Source organism: Octopus bimaculoides, chromosome 12, assembly GCF_046866305.1.
Source record: "Octopus bimaculoides isolate indiv1 chromosome 12, ASM4686630v1, whole genome shotgun sequence".
Lineage (NCBI taxonomy): Eukaryota > Metazoa > Mollusca > Cephalopoda > Octopoda > Octopodidae > Octopus > Octopus bimaculoides.
Window position 1 is genome coordinate 22302771 of NC_142939.1, and position 16366 is coordinate 22319136.

Consider the following 16366-nt stretch of genomic DNA (forward strand, 5'->3'; position numbering starts at 1 on the left):
GTAATGGGTGCATTTTACATGCCGCCAGCATGGGATATGAATGCTTAATGGTTAAATGTATGAATTCGCTTTGATCTTTATGGAGAATGTTTCTGATGAAAAACTTAAGAATCTGAAGACATCAAACATTCTGAAAAGATAAATGTTTTCCATACTTTTTTTTTTTAAAGTCAAAACAACACAAGTGATAAGAAATAATACACTTTGATGGTTTGTTCTTTCATCTTGTATTTTAGTATTTTGGTGTTAAAATTATTTCTTCAGGAAATTTTTAAAGATATGGTGCTATGAGCTGACTTACTTGTTGGGGGTTGTGTATACACTCATGACAGAACAGGGAAGTAAGTTCACAATTCTACATCCTGACCTTGAGATATTGAAATACAAGGTAGAAAAGTACTCCCCATCACCTTGTGTTATTTCTTATAATTCGTATTGTTTTGGCTGTGGAAAGAAAACGCAAAAAACAAAAAGAAAACATCTGTGTAACAGCTGGATACTTAGATACCATGAATGAACCACCACAGTTTCACTTGGTCAGTCTATTAATTGACCAGTCAGCATGAGGCTGTGGTGTGATATGGTTTACGTGAATGTTCTAGAAAGTGCCCTGTTCATCATTGTCCAGTGCTTTAAATCCAGGTTCTGTCCCTGTTAAAGGGAGTGGCCAGATCTACCTCAGTACTAAGGTAACCAAGGTTGGCAGGTGCAGCCGACCCCAACCTTTGGGCTGGTTGGTTGGTTGGTTGGTGCCCATTCTCCTTTGCTATCATTAGGCCTTTTTGGAGCTGGATTTTCTACAGGGAGTATGCCCTTGCTTACCCTCCAATCTCAATTTCTAGACATGAGTAGTCCTGAGACCAAGGCCTATACCACTTTAAGAAATGTAGTGGAAAACTAACTCAGGAAGGCAGGGGTGCTACTCCCTGAGACCCCTTTTGGAGACCCCTACCTTATAAAAACCATTCTGGAACTTTGGCTCATCACAGAGTGTTCATGACAGCTGACTGATTTGCACATCCCATATCTTGCCATGGCAGACAGTTCTGAGAATTTACACAGACAATTCCAGGTTCTTGGATAGATCAATCAGAAGATTTACACAATGTCTTATAAATAACTTCTATAGATACAGGGTAGTTTTTCTCTCAATCCCATTTAACTATTATTAATCCTTTCTACTAAAGGCACAAGGCTTGAAATCTGTGAGGAGGGGACTTGTAGATTACATCAATCCCAGTACTCCACTGGTACTAATCTTATTGACCCTGAAAAGTCGAAAAGCAAAGTTGACTTCAGCAGAATTTGAACTCAGAACATTGTGACCAACAAAATACCTCTAGGCATTTTATCCAATGTTCCAGCTTGCCACCTTAGAGAATTAATAATGTTCATTGAAAATGGCACACTGCCTGTTACAAAGACAAGGGTTCCAGATGATCCGATTAATGGAATAGCCTGCTTGTGAAATTAACGCGCAAACAGACACATGTGCCGTTAATGTAGTTCTCAGGGAGTTTCAGAATGACACAGAGTGTGACAAGGCTGGCCCTTTGAAATACGGGTATTGCACATTTTTGCCAGTTGAATGGACTGGAGCCACATGAAATAAAGTGTTTTGCTCAAGGATACAACGTGTCACCACGAATTGAACTCATGACCTTAAGATCATAATCTGAATACCTTAACCACTAAGCCACATACCTTCACACTCATTGGAAACAGCCAACAGCAAATGTCATTATGTTTGACAATGAATATCAAGTTAAATCTTTGTGTGTTTGCTTTAGTCATCATTATCACAGCCAATAATGACAACCACATGTTCATTATACAACGCTAACAAAGCCATTCACTTTGGTAATGGCAATGTCTAATTCTGATCTTCATTGACCTGATCAACTCAAGCAACAAACCCTTCGTAACATCTGTATCAGCCAATGCTTCAAGCAAACTACACAACTTTGAAAAGAGTCAATATCATAGTTTAAGTCATAATTAACATAAATTAATAACATGCTTAACATAATCTATGATATACTTAACAATTTATCTTTCTAGGTTACCATACTGATGTTATAGCACAACTTTCTGTTGTCTTCTGTTGCTGATACAATTAGACTGCATCACCTTATTTTTAACTTAATTGTAATGAATGTGCTGAAAGATCAGAGAGAGAAAAAAAATGATAGATTACATTAAAACATACACACACTCACAAAATAAAAAGAAATGATAGACAAGTAGTGGGAAAAAAATTAGCAATGGTGCAAAAGAAAAATATTAAAGAAATAATTGAATGTGTTAAATTAGTGACACATGTCAAAGACAGAAAATAATTGACAATTCTATTAACATAGACACACATTAAGTATTAAATAAATATATTTTCTCAGCAAATGACAGGAAAAGGAACTAAAGATTTTCTGTGAAGTCTGTGAATGTTTTTATTGATGCACAGACATGGCTGTGTGGTTAAGAAGCTTACTTCCTAACCATGAAGTTTTATGTTCAATCTCCCTGTGTGTCACCTTGGGCAAGTGTCTTCTGATATAGTCCCCCAAGGCCTTATGATTGAATTTGGTAGACTGTAGACAGAAAGTGTCCACATACTATGAATCCACAAACAGCTTCCAACTTTACAAGAATGAAAGGCAAGATAAAAGGAATTCACAGTTTAGCATAACATAGGTGCATTCTCATCATCAGCTGCCCAATCAGATATCATTCTGGTTTCAACACCTGAGCGAAACCATTCATTGACCTTCATATACTAATAACTGTTTGGTTCATTTATGTTTAGCTTTCTATAAGAGCAAAATTTGTGGCATAGGAGTGGTGGTGCATTTCTGAGATTGTATTTTATTGTCACATGGTCTCCTTGTTGCCAACCATTACTTGTTTTACAAATAAAGTATTTTTCATTCCACTATTCTGAGAGCATGTGGTTAAAAACCCTAATGCTCATTATGAAGAAACAGATGACAACTTTCATGCAAACACGTGTGCATGCGTACATACATACACACACACTCAGATATATGTTCACATACACATGCTCACATACATGCACACACATATATTTAGACACACAAGCACAAAGTCACAAATGCATGCACACGCAGATATTTCACACACATGCTCTCACACATATATTTACACACACATGCACAAAGCTGCAAATACATGCACACACACAATTGTATGTTCGCACACACACATACATGTACAAAGCCACAAATGCATGCACACATACAGACACACAAATGTATATTCACACACATGTCCATGCACATATATACTTACACACATGCATACACACAAGCAGAAAGCCTCAAATACATGCACACACACACACAGATATGCTCACACATACAAGCACGTTCATTTTCAGTCTTTAAAAACACTGTGAAGTCTTACACAATTTACCAAATATGGCACTGAAAAATATCTCTGGTGGCAACATCTTGCCTTGGTGTCCTAAACAGGTGCTTATTTTGGATAATGATTAATCCAGCCCAGCACAATATTTATTTATTTATTTATTTATTTACTTGTTTTAGTTATTTGACTGCGGACATGCTGCAGCACCGCCTTCTGTCGAACAAATAGACCCCTGGACTTATTTTTTGTAAGACGTGTACTTATTCTATTGGTCTCTTTTGCCGAACCGCTAAGTTACGGGGATGCAAACACGCCAATGTTGGTTGTCTAGTGATGGTGGGTGGACAAGTAGAGAGACACACACACACATATTTATAATGGACTTCTTTCAGTTTCCATCTTTCGAATCCACTCTCAAGGCTTTGGTCAACCCGAGGCTATAGTAGAAGACACTTACCCACATTGCCACACAGTAGAACTGAACCTGGAACCATGTTGTTGGGAAGCAAGCTTTTTACCACACAGCCACACTGCACCTATATAAAAGCTTTCTAACCATGGCCATCTCTTTTTATTTAAAAAAAAATTTATTTTATATTTTGTACATCAAATACTGCTCTGTTTAGAGGATCCTTCATATTTTAAGATGGTGGAATGACATAAGATAGACATTCGGCTACTTTTTCTTGCAGGTCAAATGACTACACGAATGCTCTCTTGTTAACTCATGTTCCTTTTTTTTTCTTTAACCCTTCAGCATTTAAACTGGCTATATCTGACCAAAATATTCTGCCAATTGTATGTTCAAACTGACCAGATCTGCCCCCTCACACTTACCCTACAATGTCATTATAAAAATAAACATTCACATCATTAAAATCTCACAGCTACAAGATAATGCATTATTAATTGAAAACAATGTGAATAAATAAACGTTACATTTGACAGAATAATCTGAATGCTAAATGAATAAACTAATTTTCTATTGATTGAATGAAGGAATAAGACTCTTTATATGTCTAATATATTTCTTTGTTTTGTCTGTTTTGCAGGAACTAACTCTCGCCGTCGACGTATCTCTGATGTACATTTTATTGAATCACCAAACAATGTCACAAGTTATGTAGGTCAAACTACCGTACTTGAGTGTAATGTGAAAAACTTAAGAGGAAAACAAGTAAGTAATAATAATAATAATAACAATAATATATCATACTAATAGTTATTGCCAAGCTAACATGGCAGTCCAGGAAAATAGGATGAATGCTGCCTTTGATTAGTTCCAAGAGGACGTCACCTCTAGCTAGCTATGTGACACATGAATCTGTGTCCATTACTACCTTCAAACAGGTTTGTGTGTCACATAACTAGGTAGAGTCGATGGCCTCTTGGAGCTAATCAATGGCAGCATTCGTCCTATTTTCCTGGACTGCCATGTTAGCTTAGCGATAACTATTAATATCCAGTACCGCTGCCATAGTCTCCTTTAGAGAGATTTAGAAATGTTAATATATTATATATTTTATACATTTAGTTTCTCAAAGTTTTGCTCTTGCTGTTGTTGTTTTAAATATACAGTCAGTTTATTCAGACTTATAGGGGCCACTTTTCTTGGCTTCATGGCATATATATTCTCCACATCGATGGGACACCGGTCCATCACAGGATTGACTCATTTTTGCCAGCTGAGTGGACTGGAGCAACGTGAAATGAAATGTTTTCCTCAAGAACACAACACATCTCCCATTCTAGGAATCGAAACCGCAATCTTATGATCACAAGTCCAACACACTAACCACTAAGCCATGTGCCTCCACAAGCAGTTGGTTCTGGACTTGCAGAGCTCATGGTTTCTTTGTGCTCCTGCAATCCTGTTCTGTTTGTAGGAGGCGGTACATCAGTTGGGGTCGCGACCCCTGACTGGGCAGTCCTTTGCTTGCATTTCCCGAATATTGCCATTGATCTGAAAGTACTTCAGTGAGGCTCTGAATACATCTTTAAAGTGCTTTTTCTGCCCAACATTTGTGCACTTGCCTTCTGCCAATTGCCTGTAAAACAGTCTTTCGAGTAGTCATGTATCAAGCATTCAGAAAAGGTGGGCTGCCCATCTGAGCTGCACTCTACTCAGATCAGCTGAAGAGATGACCATTGATAAAGAATTTGCGAATCCAATATCCAAGATCCAAGATGTTCTTTCACTTTCATAATTATTATTTTTATTGAAGCAACAGGATTTAATCTTACCTGCCTGGAGCAAAATATGACTGAATCGGGGTTCTGGAGGAGAGAACCCCAACTCTTTAATTCGTATGCTGCAAATGATTGTAATATCTAGAATGCAATAAGGCAGTGAGCTGGCAGAATCATTAACATGTCAAATCATTAACAAGGTGACGAGCTGGCAGAATTGTTAGCACACAGGGCAAAATGCTTAGTGGTATTTCATCTGCTGTTACGTTCTGAGTTCAAATTCCGCAGAGGTCAACTTTGCCTTTTCAACGATAAATTAAGTACCAGTTACGCACTGGGTCGATGTAATCGACTTAATCCCTTTGTCTGTCCTTGTTTGTCCCCTCTATATTTAGCCCCTTGTGGGCAATAAAGAAATAAGAATCTTTAGCACGCTGGCCGAAATGTTTAACGGCTTTTTGTACATCTTTGGATTCTGAGATCAAATTCCACCAAGGTCGACTTTGACTTTCATAATGCCGGTAAAATAATTTTCAATTGCATACTGGGATCGGTGTAATCAAGTTACCTCTTCCTCTAAATTCTTGTCAAGGCTTTGGTCAGCCCGAGGTTATAGCCGAAGACACTTGCTGAAGGTGCCACGCAGTGGGACTGAACCTGGAACCATGTGGTTAGTAAGCAAGCTACTTACCACACAGCCACTCCTGCACATCTCTCTCTCTTTCTTTCTCTCTCTCTCTCTTTCTTTCTCTCTCTCTCTCTCTCTCTCTCTCTCTCTCTATATATATATATATATATATATATATATATATATATTTATATTAATTATTTGTCTGCCAATTATTTGTGGTCGTCAATGCCAAAGACACTCGCTATAATTATTCACCCTTTAAGTCTGACAGAGGAACTAATCATTTTAATCCAAAACTAGGTTTTTTGTTGTTGTTGTTGTTTTGCAATGAAAAGAAATCAAAATTAAAATTTTCATTTTCTAATGGGCATCAAACTTCATGCTTTCATGACTTTCATTTTCTTACACACCCCTTTGTCCTCCTCCTGCCCCCACTACCAATTCCCTTGCCCCTTCGCCCTGCTGCGTCTCTCCTTGCCCCCCCCCCCCACCTCCTACCCACTCAATAAAATCATAAAATTGAAAACCAAAAATAAACATCCTACCTGTTGAAATGAAGGCATAACATTTATTTCCCTGATCATATTTTGGTTAAAATGCTCTTTGGCTAGAGTAAAATTAAAACAATGAGCTTAATGAAAATGCTCGGCACCTTCAGTTCTTGTCATTATTTTTATTATCTCTTTATATACTCTTGTTTTTCTTTGATATTACTATAGGCTACATGTCCTTCTATTCTTTTCCTATTTTATATTATCTTGCGCTACATGGCCACCCGTTGAAAACATGGTCTTTCTCTATATTTCACAATAACTGATGTTTCTGTTGACCTGAGATGGTCTTAATTCTCATAAAACTACCTCATTACAAGCATTCTTTATGAAATATTCAATAACCACTGGAAAACCAGAGAAGACTTTTTCTATTAATGATAGGCACTGGTGTAGCTGTGTGGCTAAGAAGCTTGCTTTCCAGCCATGATGTCTTGGGTTCACTCCTACTACATGGCACCTTGAATAAGTGTTTTATACTGCACCCCAGTCAAACCAAAGCCTGATGACTGGATTTGGTAGGCAGAAACGGAAAGAAGCTCGTTTTCTCTCACTTCTCCTTTTCTAAATAGGGTAATTATGTCTCTCAACTACAGCAAAACACCTGTTCTTTATTCCTCTATCATCCTTTAATTTCTCCTCACCTGACACAAAACTACCTTCCTCAGTACTGCATTCCTGCTCACCTGTGTTGTGTTCTTGAGCAAGACACTTTATTTCACATTGCTCCAGTTCACTCAGCTGCAGAAAAGAGTTGTGATGTCACAGGTGCTAAGCAGTATCGATCAGCCTTTGCCTTTCCCTTGGATAACATTGGTGGCTTTGAAAGGAGGAGGCTAGGTTGCCTGAGTCACTGCTGGTCATCCATAAACAACCTTGCCTGGATGTGTACCTTGGAGGGGAACTTTCTAGTCATGGCCCCACGGTCATTCATGGCTGAAGGTGGTCTTTACCCTTTTGTAACACAGTCTACAAGCAAGTGAGATTTTAGTTCAGGTTTTGTTTCGAAAGTGTAGGATTTTATTCCTAAGTAATGTTTATCAATTGCCATGGTGCTGTAGTATCCTCTCCTTTAAATAACTGAAAGATGAGCAGGAACATAGATACATCATCATATTTTATCCTTAACTTGTTTCAGTCATTGGACTGTGGCCATGCTGGGGCACCACCTTGAAGGGTTTAGTCGAAGAAATTGACACCAGTATTATTCGTTTTGAAGACCTGGTACTTATTCTATCGGTCTGTTTTTGCCAAACCACTAAGTTACAGGATGTTAACAAATCGACACCAGTCGTCAAGCAGTGATGGACGACAAACACACATGCATAGGTATATACTCGCGTGTGTATATATATATATATATATATATATATATATAATTTAGAGAAGAACCACCAGGATACAATCCAAGCAATGAAGGAGTTCAGACACCATCAAGAAAAACGTACTCTTCAAAATACTGATTTAAAAATCTATAAAATCTAAAAGAAAGTTTATAATCCATAAAAACTATTAGATTAAAATTTAATTCAGTTTAGTAAATTTATAAAAACGAAAGTGAATAATAGACTACACGTTTCGGGCCCACATAATAGTGGAAAAGAATCTGGGCAATTTACAATAAATCGATGAAGATAAGTTCCACCCAGAATTAGGACACTCTTCAGGTTTTGTAAATTCAAAAAATTCAAAACGTATCCTAGTATTTAAAAATGCTAATGAAATAGGAAAAAGTAGAAATGTCTGTACGTTAGGGAAAGCAGTTATTAGTACAATACATAAAAAGTCAAGGTTTTATAATAAAAATCATCTGTCAAGTTAAAGGCGTTCTTTCTTGACCACTAATATTAAGCTTTCAATGTAGAATTAAAATATGTGTCATGTGACAAAACGGCGTTCCTTCGTGTCTTGTGACAAAATGGCGTTCCTTCGTGTCATATTGTCACGTGATTTACATATTTTAATTCTACATCGAAAGCTTAATATTAGTGGTCAGGAAAGGACGCCATTTTGTCAAGTGACACACATCGTATAAATTTCTATGCATCATGGGTAATATTACAGTCATCAAGGAGTCTTCGATAAGATAAGTGATGCTGGTCATTTTTATTAATACTGTTGAACGTTCGTATTCATGTTTTAGTTAATAACACTATCTTTTTTTTATATTTCCCTATTCTTAATCCACAGAAATTATTTCTTCCTTAGACGAATTATGCCTTTAACTTGACAGATGATTTTTATTATAAAACCTTGACATTTTATGTATTGTATTAATAATTGCTTTCCCAAACGTACAGATATTTCTACTTTTTTCCTATTTTATTTGCGTTTTTAAATATTAGGATACGTTTTTTGAAGTTTTTGAATTTACAAGACCTGAAGAGTGTCCTCATTCTGAGTGGAACTTATCTTGATCGATTTATTGTAAATTGCCCAGATCTTTTCCACTATTATGTGGCTACAAAATGCGTAGTCCATTATTCACTTTCGTTTTTATAAATTTACTAAACTGAATTAAATTTTTAATCTAATACTTTTATGGATTATAAATTTTAAAAAAATTTTTATAGTTTTTTAAATCAGTATTTTGAAGAGTACGTTTTTCTTGATGGTGTCTGAACTCCTTCATTGTTTGAATTGCATTTTGGTGGTTCTTCTCTAAATTATTAATATACTTTTCATTATAAAATTCAATTTGATATTATTAAATTGTATATCCTTGTAAGTTCGGATTTTGGACTTTCCCTAATATTATAACATATATATATACTGAGTTGAGGAAAAAGTTTGTGTACCATGTTAAAATAATGGTTTTTTATGCAAGTATTTACTAAAAAACAACTCTTTTTCAAAATAAAGACAGTCATTTTCCACAACCTTCTGCCAATGATGTGCAAGCTTTTGGATTTGGTCAAAGCACCAATCCTTTGGCTTTGAATCAAAAAATTCTTGACAGGCTTCTTTAACTTCACCGATTCACTTAAGTCAGTGACCTTTCATAATGTGATGCATTGGTCGGAAGGGACCGTAGTCAGATGGATCAACATCTGGACTCTAGGCTAGATGCGGCAGAACTTCCACACTGTCCAATTCTTCAATCTTGTTGCTGGTCTTTCTGGCAGTATGTGGCTTTTGCATTATCGTGTTCATTTTCAACGAACAAGTCTTGGGTCCTTTTCAACCAGCACATCCTAGACTCGATCAAATTGCACACAGTAAAGGTTACCGTTGATGGCGCGACCATTCGGTACACATTTGGTGCACACATTTTTTCCTCAACCTAATATATATATCCTCATCATTTAATGCCCGGTTTCCATTCTAGCATGGGTTGGACTATTTGACAGGGGACTGGCAAACCAGATGGCTACACCAGACTCCAATCTGATTTGGCAGAGTTTCTACAGCTAGATGCTCTTCCCAACGCCAACAACTCCGAGAGTGTAGTGGGTACTTTTTACGTGCCAGTTCGGTTGGTACATATGATGGACTTCTTTGAGTTTCCATCTACCAAATCCATTCACAAGACTTTGCTTGGCTTGAGGCTATAGTAGAAGATACTTGCCCAAGGTATCATGCAAGTGGGACTGAACCTGGACCTATGTGATTGAGAAGCTAACTCCTTACCCCACAGTCATGATTATACCCTTTTTTAAAATTTACACACACACATTCTTTTTTTTTTTGTTTTGTTTTTTTGCTACATTTCTTCAAAGGTTATTAAACTTCAAAAATCATATAAATATTTTTTAAACATTGATAACACAAGCAAAATTGGTGTAGAAGGTCATTGTTTTTCTTTGTATGGTTTTGTTATTCCATTTGATTTTTCAGAACTAGTCTTCACCATGGAGAAATATTTTGTTATTGATCTCACTATTTATTCAATACTGTATAATATGTTGCATATGATGAAAGACAAAAACATCAAAATCAATAAATTAATTTCATTTTTCATTTTTCTTTATTTATATATATGTATGTATTTTTTATCTAATTGAATTCGAGGTAAATGAACTTGATGCTATGCAACACATAAAATCTTTTCTTTTCAGTTCTTCTCCCCACATCTCTCATCTCTCTCACACATGCGCATACACATAGACGTATACTCGTGCACACAGAGAAAACATGAAAATAATTTTTTTTAAATGTTGTTTAAAAAAAAAAGTCAAAAGAATAAATGACAAAAAAAAAAAACTGCTAAAAAAATGTGTAATTACTAAATAACTTAAATCAACATACAAATGATACAATAATTTGCAGTTAGGAAATCTGTGAGATTTCTTCATGAATGGACATTCGAAAAGAAAGTCACACTGACATTTAACAATTTTATGTAGTTTCATTTTCTTTCTTTCTTTCTTCCGTTCTTTCTTTTCTCTCCCTCTTTCTTTCTTTCGCTTTTTTTCTTTCATTCTTTTTGTTCGTTCCCTATTTCCTTCTTTCTTTCATTCTATCCCTCATTGTTCCTTTCAGTTTTTCCTCTTCCCCTTTGCTATTCATGACCTTCTCGTTGACAAACAAACAACCGATTGATTGTTTAACCAGTACATCAAACAAAACAGTCGATTACTTAATTGGCTAAATATTTAACCAATTGGCAAACAATAAAGAAGTGATATCGAACCAGTGCTTGTACTTATCATTATTGGTGTGATGACCCTCCCAAGACTCAACAAGATTCCTTCAAACTTGTGAATTCACATTAAGAATCTTGCAAACCAAATACAAAAACAGATGATTTTTATCTTCTACCTTTTCTTTGTTTCATTCATTAGACTGTGGCCATGCTGGGGCACATCCTTGAAGAGTTTTAGTTGAACAAATCAACCCAAGGACTTATTATTTTTTTAAAGTCTATTACTTATTCTATTGCTGAAATTTATAGAAAAACAAAAGACAGGTGTATGAACAACAAGCAGGTGTAGTAGTTTGACATTCATGAAAGTGAGAAATTCTTTTACATTTCGAGCTTACACACTTCATCAGAAAGGAATAAGAAAAAATAAACAGAGAGAATAAAAAACCTTGCGGATCTAGCAGTCAAGCAGGTTGACTTATTCTGTTGGTTTCTTTTTGCCAAATTGCTAAGTTACGGGAACATAAACACACCAACACCAATTGTCAGGCAGTACTGGGAGGCAAACACAAAAACATGCATTTTCTTTTTCTGTTTTCTCTCCATTTTTTTCCCTCTCAACCCTTTCTGTCAAAAATCATAGGCTCAAAACATCAAGGACTTTTCCATTCTTACAAAGCATCAAACTAATACACCTGCTCGTTGTTCCCCACCTGTCTTCATCTTTTGTTTTCTGTAAATTTGAACTATATATATAATATATATATATATATATATATATATAGGTAGAGCTTGTTTCAGTTTCCATTTACCAAATCCACTCACAAGGCTTTGGTTGGCCCAAGGCTATAGTAGAAGACACTTAACCAAGGTGCCACACAGTGAAACTGAACCCAGAACCACATGGTTGGGAAGCAAGCTTCTTACCACACAGTCATGATGCCTGATAATTTTATTTTTCTATCTTCTATGTTTGCTATATATTTCTTCTTTAAATTTTATCTCTTTACAATTTTAAATTAAACACGGCCATTAATTCCCATTTATCATTGTGTTTCTTAATGACTTTCAGGTAGCATGGCGGAAACTACCATCCACTAGTCCCTTAACGATTGGAACTTTTGTATTTGAACCAGATCCAAAATATAAAATACGCAATGACAATAAACGTGAACAATGGGATCTAATCATTGAAAATGTGGAAAAAAAACATGCTGGAACCTATGAATGCCAAATTCCTTCAAATACAAAAATAGCTGTTCAAGTCAATCTAACAGTATTAGGTGAGTAGATGGAAAAACAACAATAATTTCACACTTCCATTTTCTGTTTTTTATTCCTTGTATTGTTCTCTTTTTGTGATAACAAGATGTTCAATGTTTGTTTTATTGATGTTAGCTAAAATGATAAATCATTTTGTTTTCATTAATTTTCTTATTGTTAACTACTAATTTTTGTCCTCAACAAACATTAATCAATCTATTCTACAGAGTAAAACTATGAGGTTGTAATATTTTCTTAATAATTTTTTTTAAATATATACGCGTTGCAACTCTTGAATGTGAAAACCATCACTGGTGTCTCTTCTCATCGAATAAGTTGACCTTGCTCTATCTATTCTTTCAAAAGAACTGTGTCATAAAGTTTTTAATGTTTAGCTCAAAATATGGTGGCAAGCAGACAGAATTGTTAGCACACCAGGCAAAATACTTACCGGCATTTTGTCTGTCTTTGCGTTCTGATTTCAAATGCCACCGAGGGCAACTTCACCTTTCATCCTTTCAGGGTCGATAAATTAAGTACCAGTTGCATACTGGGGTCGATCTAATTTACTGACCCCCACCTTCCTTAAAGGTTCGGGCCTTATGCCTAGAGTAGAAAAGAATATTTAGCTGAAAGTATGGTGGTGAGCTGACAGAAATGCTTACTGGTATTTCATCTGTCTTTTACGTTCTGAGTTCAAATTCTGCTGAGGCTGATTTTGCCGTTCAGCCATTCAGGGTCAATAAAATAAGTACCAGCTGATCCCTGAGGAGGATTTAATCAACTTAACCCACCATCCAAAAATTGCTGGACTTGTACCAAAATTTGAAATTTGGGCATTACTGCCTTGTCAATTATATTCGTTTTATGGACTAGTGTTTGTTTAATCATTCTTAGAAGGATTAAAGGTGAAGTTGGTGTTGAGAAGATTTGAACACAAACCATAAAATAACATAACCAAATGTGATGAAATATTTCATCTAGTCTACTACTGATTCTGTTAATCCCACCCACACTACTTATTCAATGGATTAATTCATCAAGATTTAGCTATTGCAGTTCTGTTCTTACATTCATTATCATCATAGCTTAACGTCTGTTTTCCATACTGACAAGAATTGGACTGTTTGACTGAGGTGTGGAGAGCCAGCAACTGCACCAGGCTCCAATCTGATCTGGCAAGGTTTCTACAGCTGGATGCCCTTCCTAACGCCAACCACTCCGAGAGTGTAGTGAGTGCTTTTTATGTGCAACTAGCACAGGAGCCAGTCAATCAGACAGGCCTGGCATCGATCACATTCAGATGGTGCTTTTTATGTACCACCGGCGTGGGAACCAGTCGGGCAGACCTGGCATCGACCATGGTGCTTTTTACATGCTACCAGCATGGAAACCAATCAGGGGTCACTGGCCACAGCTACAATATTGTTTTTACTTGACTGAACAGGTCTTCTCAAGCATATCATATTGCCCAATGCATCAGGGGTATTCGTAACAGGGTCGGACATGCATGGCTGCACTCTCACTTTAGATGCCAGGTCTTCTCAATCACAGCATATCTCCAAAGGTCCCAGTCTCACGTACATACTATAAAATGGCTTAAAGGATTTTAAGATGATTGGTAAATGTTTGCAGAAAACATGGATGCTTCAACAGCAAGCATGGTGATAACATGGTAGAATTTATTTCCAGTTTATAGTAAATATATCTTCCTTCAGTAGCCATTTCAGAGAATCTGCTTGTCTTCTCTTGTGATCAGTATGGTTAGATGAAATTTCTATCAGTATATGCTAAATGAATATATATATCATATTATATAAGTGCTGAGGCAGAAGTTGCTACTAAATTATTCTGAGTAACTGAGGAAAATTATTGCTCTAAAGATGCTCCACATCATAGCAAGTGCACTGTGAAGAAACTAGGCTTTTCTGGAAGTGTGTTTCTGTTAGAAAAAAATAAAGAAGCAGGCTTTAGAGTTTCTAGAAAATAACCTGATGCTTTTTATGAGATTAAATGGTGCCTTGTGATATAAAACGAAAGGTCATATTTCTGTATTTTGCCAAAAAAAACCCCAAAAAAACTAAGGGATTCCAAGAGATGCATGTTTTAGCATTCAAATCAGCTTTTGATGACTACGAGCATTTTCCAAGACGATTTAAGCCCTGTTGATTCAATATCATGCACAAGTAGACTTATGTGGCTTAGTGGTTCAGGTGTTGGATTCATGACTGTAAGATCGTGGTTTCAATTCTTGGACAGGGTCAAGCGTTGTGTCCTTGAGCAAAACACTTCATTCCATGTTACTCAGGTTCACTCATATGGCAAAAAAGGAGTAATCCTCTAATGGACTAGCATCCCATCCAGGAGGAGAATATACCAGGAAACTGGCCCTTATGAGTCAGCATGACTCAAGAAGAAAACTTTACTTATTTATTTAATCCCAGGCAAAGTCTGTCCAACAAAGAATTACTCCTTTTTGACAACATACCAGACCAGCCATTCAACTTAAATGAACTCTTTCATATTGGGAGAGTAGAATTTATTTCCAAAAACATGACTCTTTTGCACCTGCCTGTGGATCAAATTTTCAGAGCCAACTTCAGGATGTTTTTCCTAGAAGAATTTTGAAACTACTGATAAAAGTAATTCATGGGGGAATAAGTCTACAGCTAGAGGTGATTGGGAAAAGCCCAATATCATAGATGCTGTTGATAACATGGTCGAGACTAAATTTTATATGCACAGACCTCAAAACATAACTACTTAGAAACCTTGCATGTTCTCATACAGATATATGTTCATATATAAAGAAACACACATATGTATGCTACACACGCACACACATGCGCATATATATATATATATATATATATATATATATATATATATATATATATACACATACATACATACATACATACACACACATAGGAAAGAATAGTTGAAAGGCAGAGGGAGTATGGTTTGATATCTGTTTAATGACCACAGCACGTTTCGATATAACATACATCCACATATATACAGGATTTAAATTAACTAACGGATTACCTGTATAATAAGACCTAGTTGTATTTCCTCAGGTGATATATAATCGCTGTCTCCATATGTATGTATATATATATATATATATATATATTTTATAACCCATGCTAGCATGGAAAGGGGACGTTAAACGATGATGATGATATATATATATATATATGAATAAGAAAAAAAATATATAAAAAAGGGTTTTGTATGGTCGTGTATAGAGGAATATATTATATTTAAGAGTTCCAACTCTGTCCATTTTTTATGCTTTATTTATATTCTTATAAAATTAATGTGGGATATGGAATATATAATATAAATAGTAAAATGAAATGAAGTATTGAATGTCTTATTGAATATATGAAATATTGAGTATTAAATATATAAGGACTAGTATACTTTCCTGCCTCGTGGCAGTCATCAAGGTCCCATCTGACAAATGTACTATTTTATATATTATATATACATATACATGTATGAATGCCCTGCACAAATAATTTATTTAGTGATGAAATGTTTGTGCTACATTTTAGCTCAGTCTCTCCATCAAATTGATGTTGTCTGAACAGGTGCACAGTGTACCACATGTCAGGTATTGAAGTGGCCACAGGGCAATGTGAGATTTAGTGTTTTGCTCGAGAACACAACACACCATTCAGTCTGGAAATTGTCATCATGGAATCATGTTCTAGAAATCACAAGTGGAACTCCCTAACTACTGAGTTATGTGCC

General features: G+C 35.9%; 1 protein-coding gene across 1 annotated transcript in view; it reads left to right on the forward strand.

The window, feature by feature from the left end:
- The first annotated feature begins 325 nt into the window (after positions 1–325).
- LOC106883766 (lachesin) overlaps positions 326–16366 on the forward strand; it is a 276635-nt gene continuing 260594 nt past the window's right edge. The window contains exons 1-3 of the mRNA XM_089360661.1: positions 326–341; positions 4437–4561; positions 12414–12624. Coding sequence (XP_089216787.1) covers positions 326–341; positions 4437–4561; positions 12414–12624 — 352 coding nt within the window. The remainder of the gene's footprint in view (positions 342–4436; positions 4562–12413; positions 12625–16366) is intronic.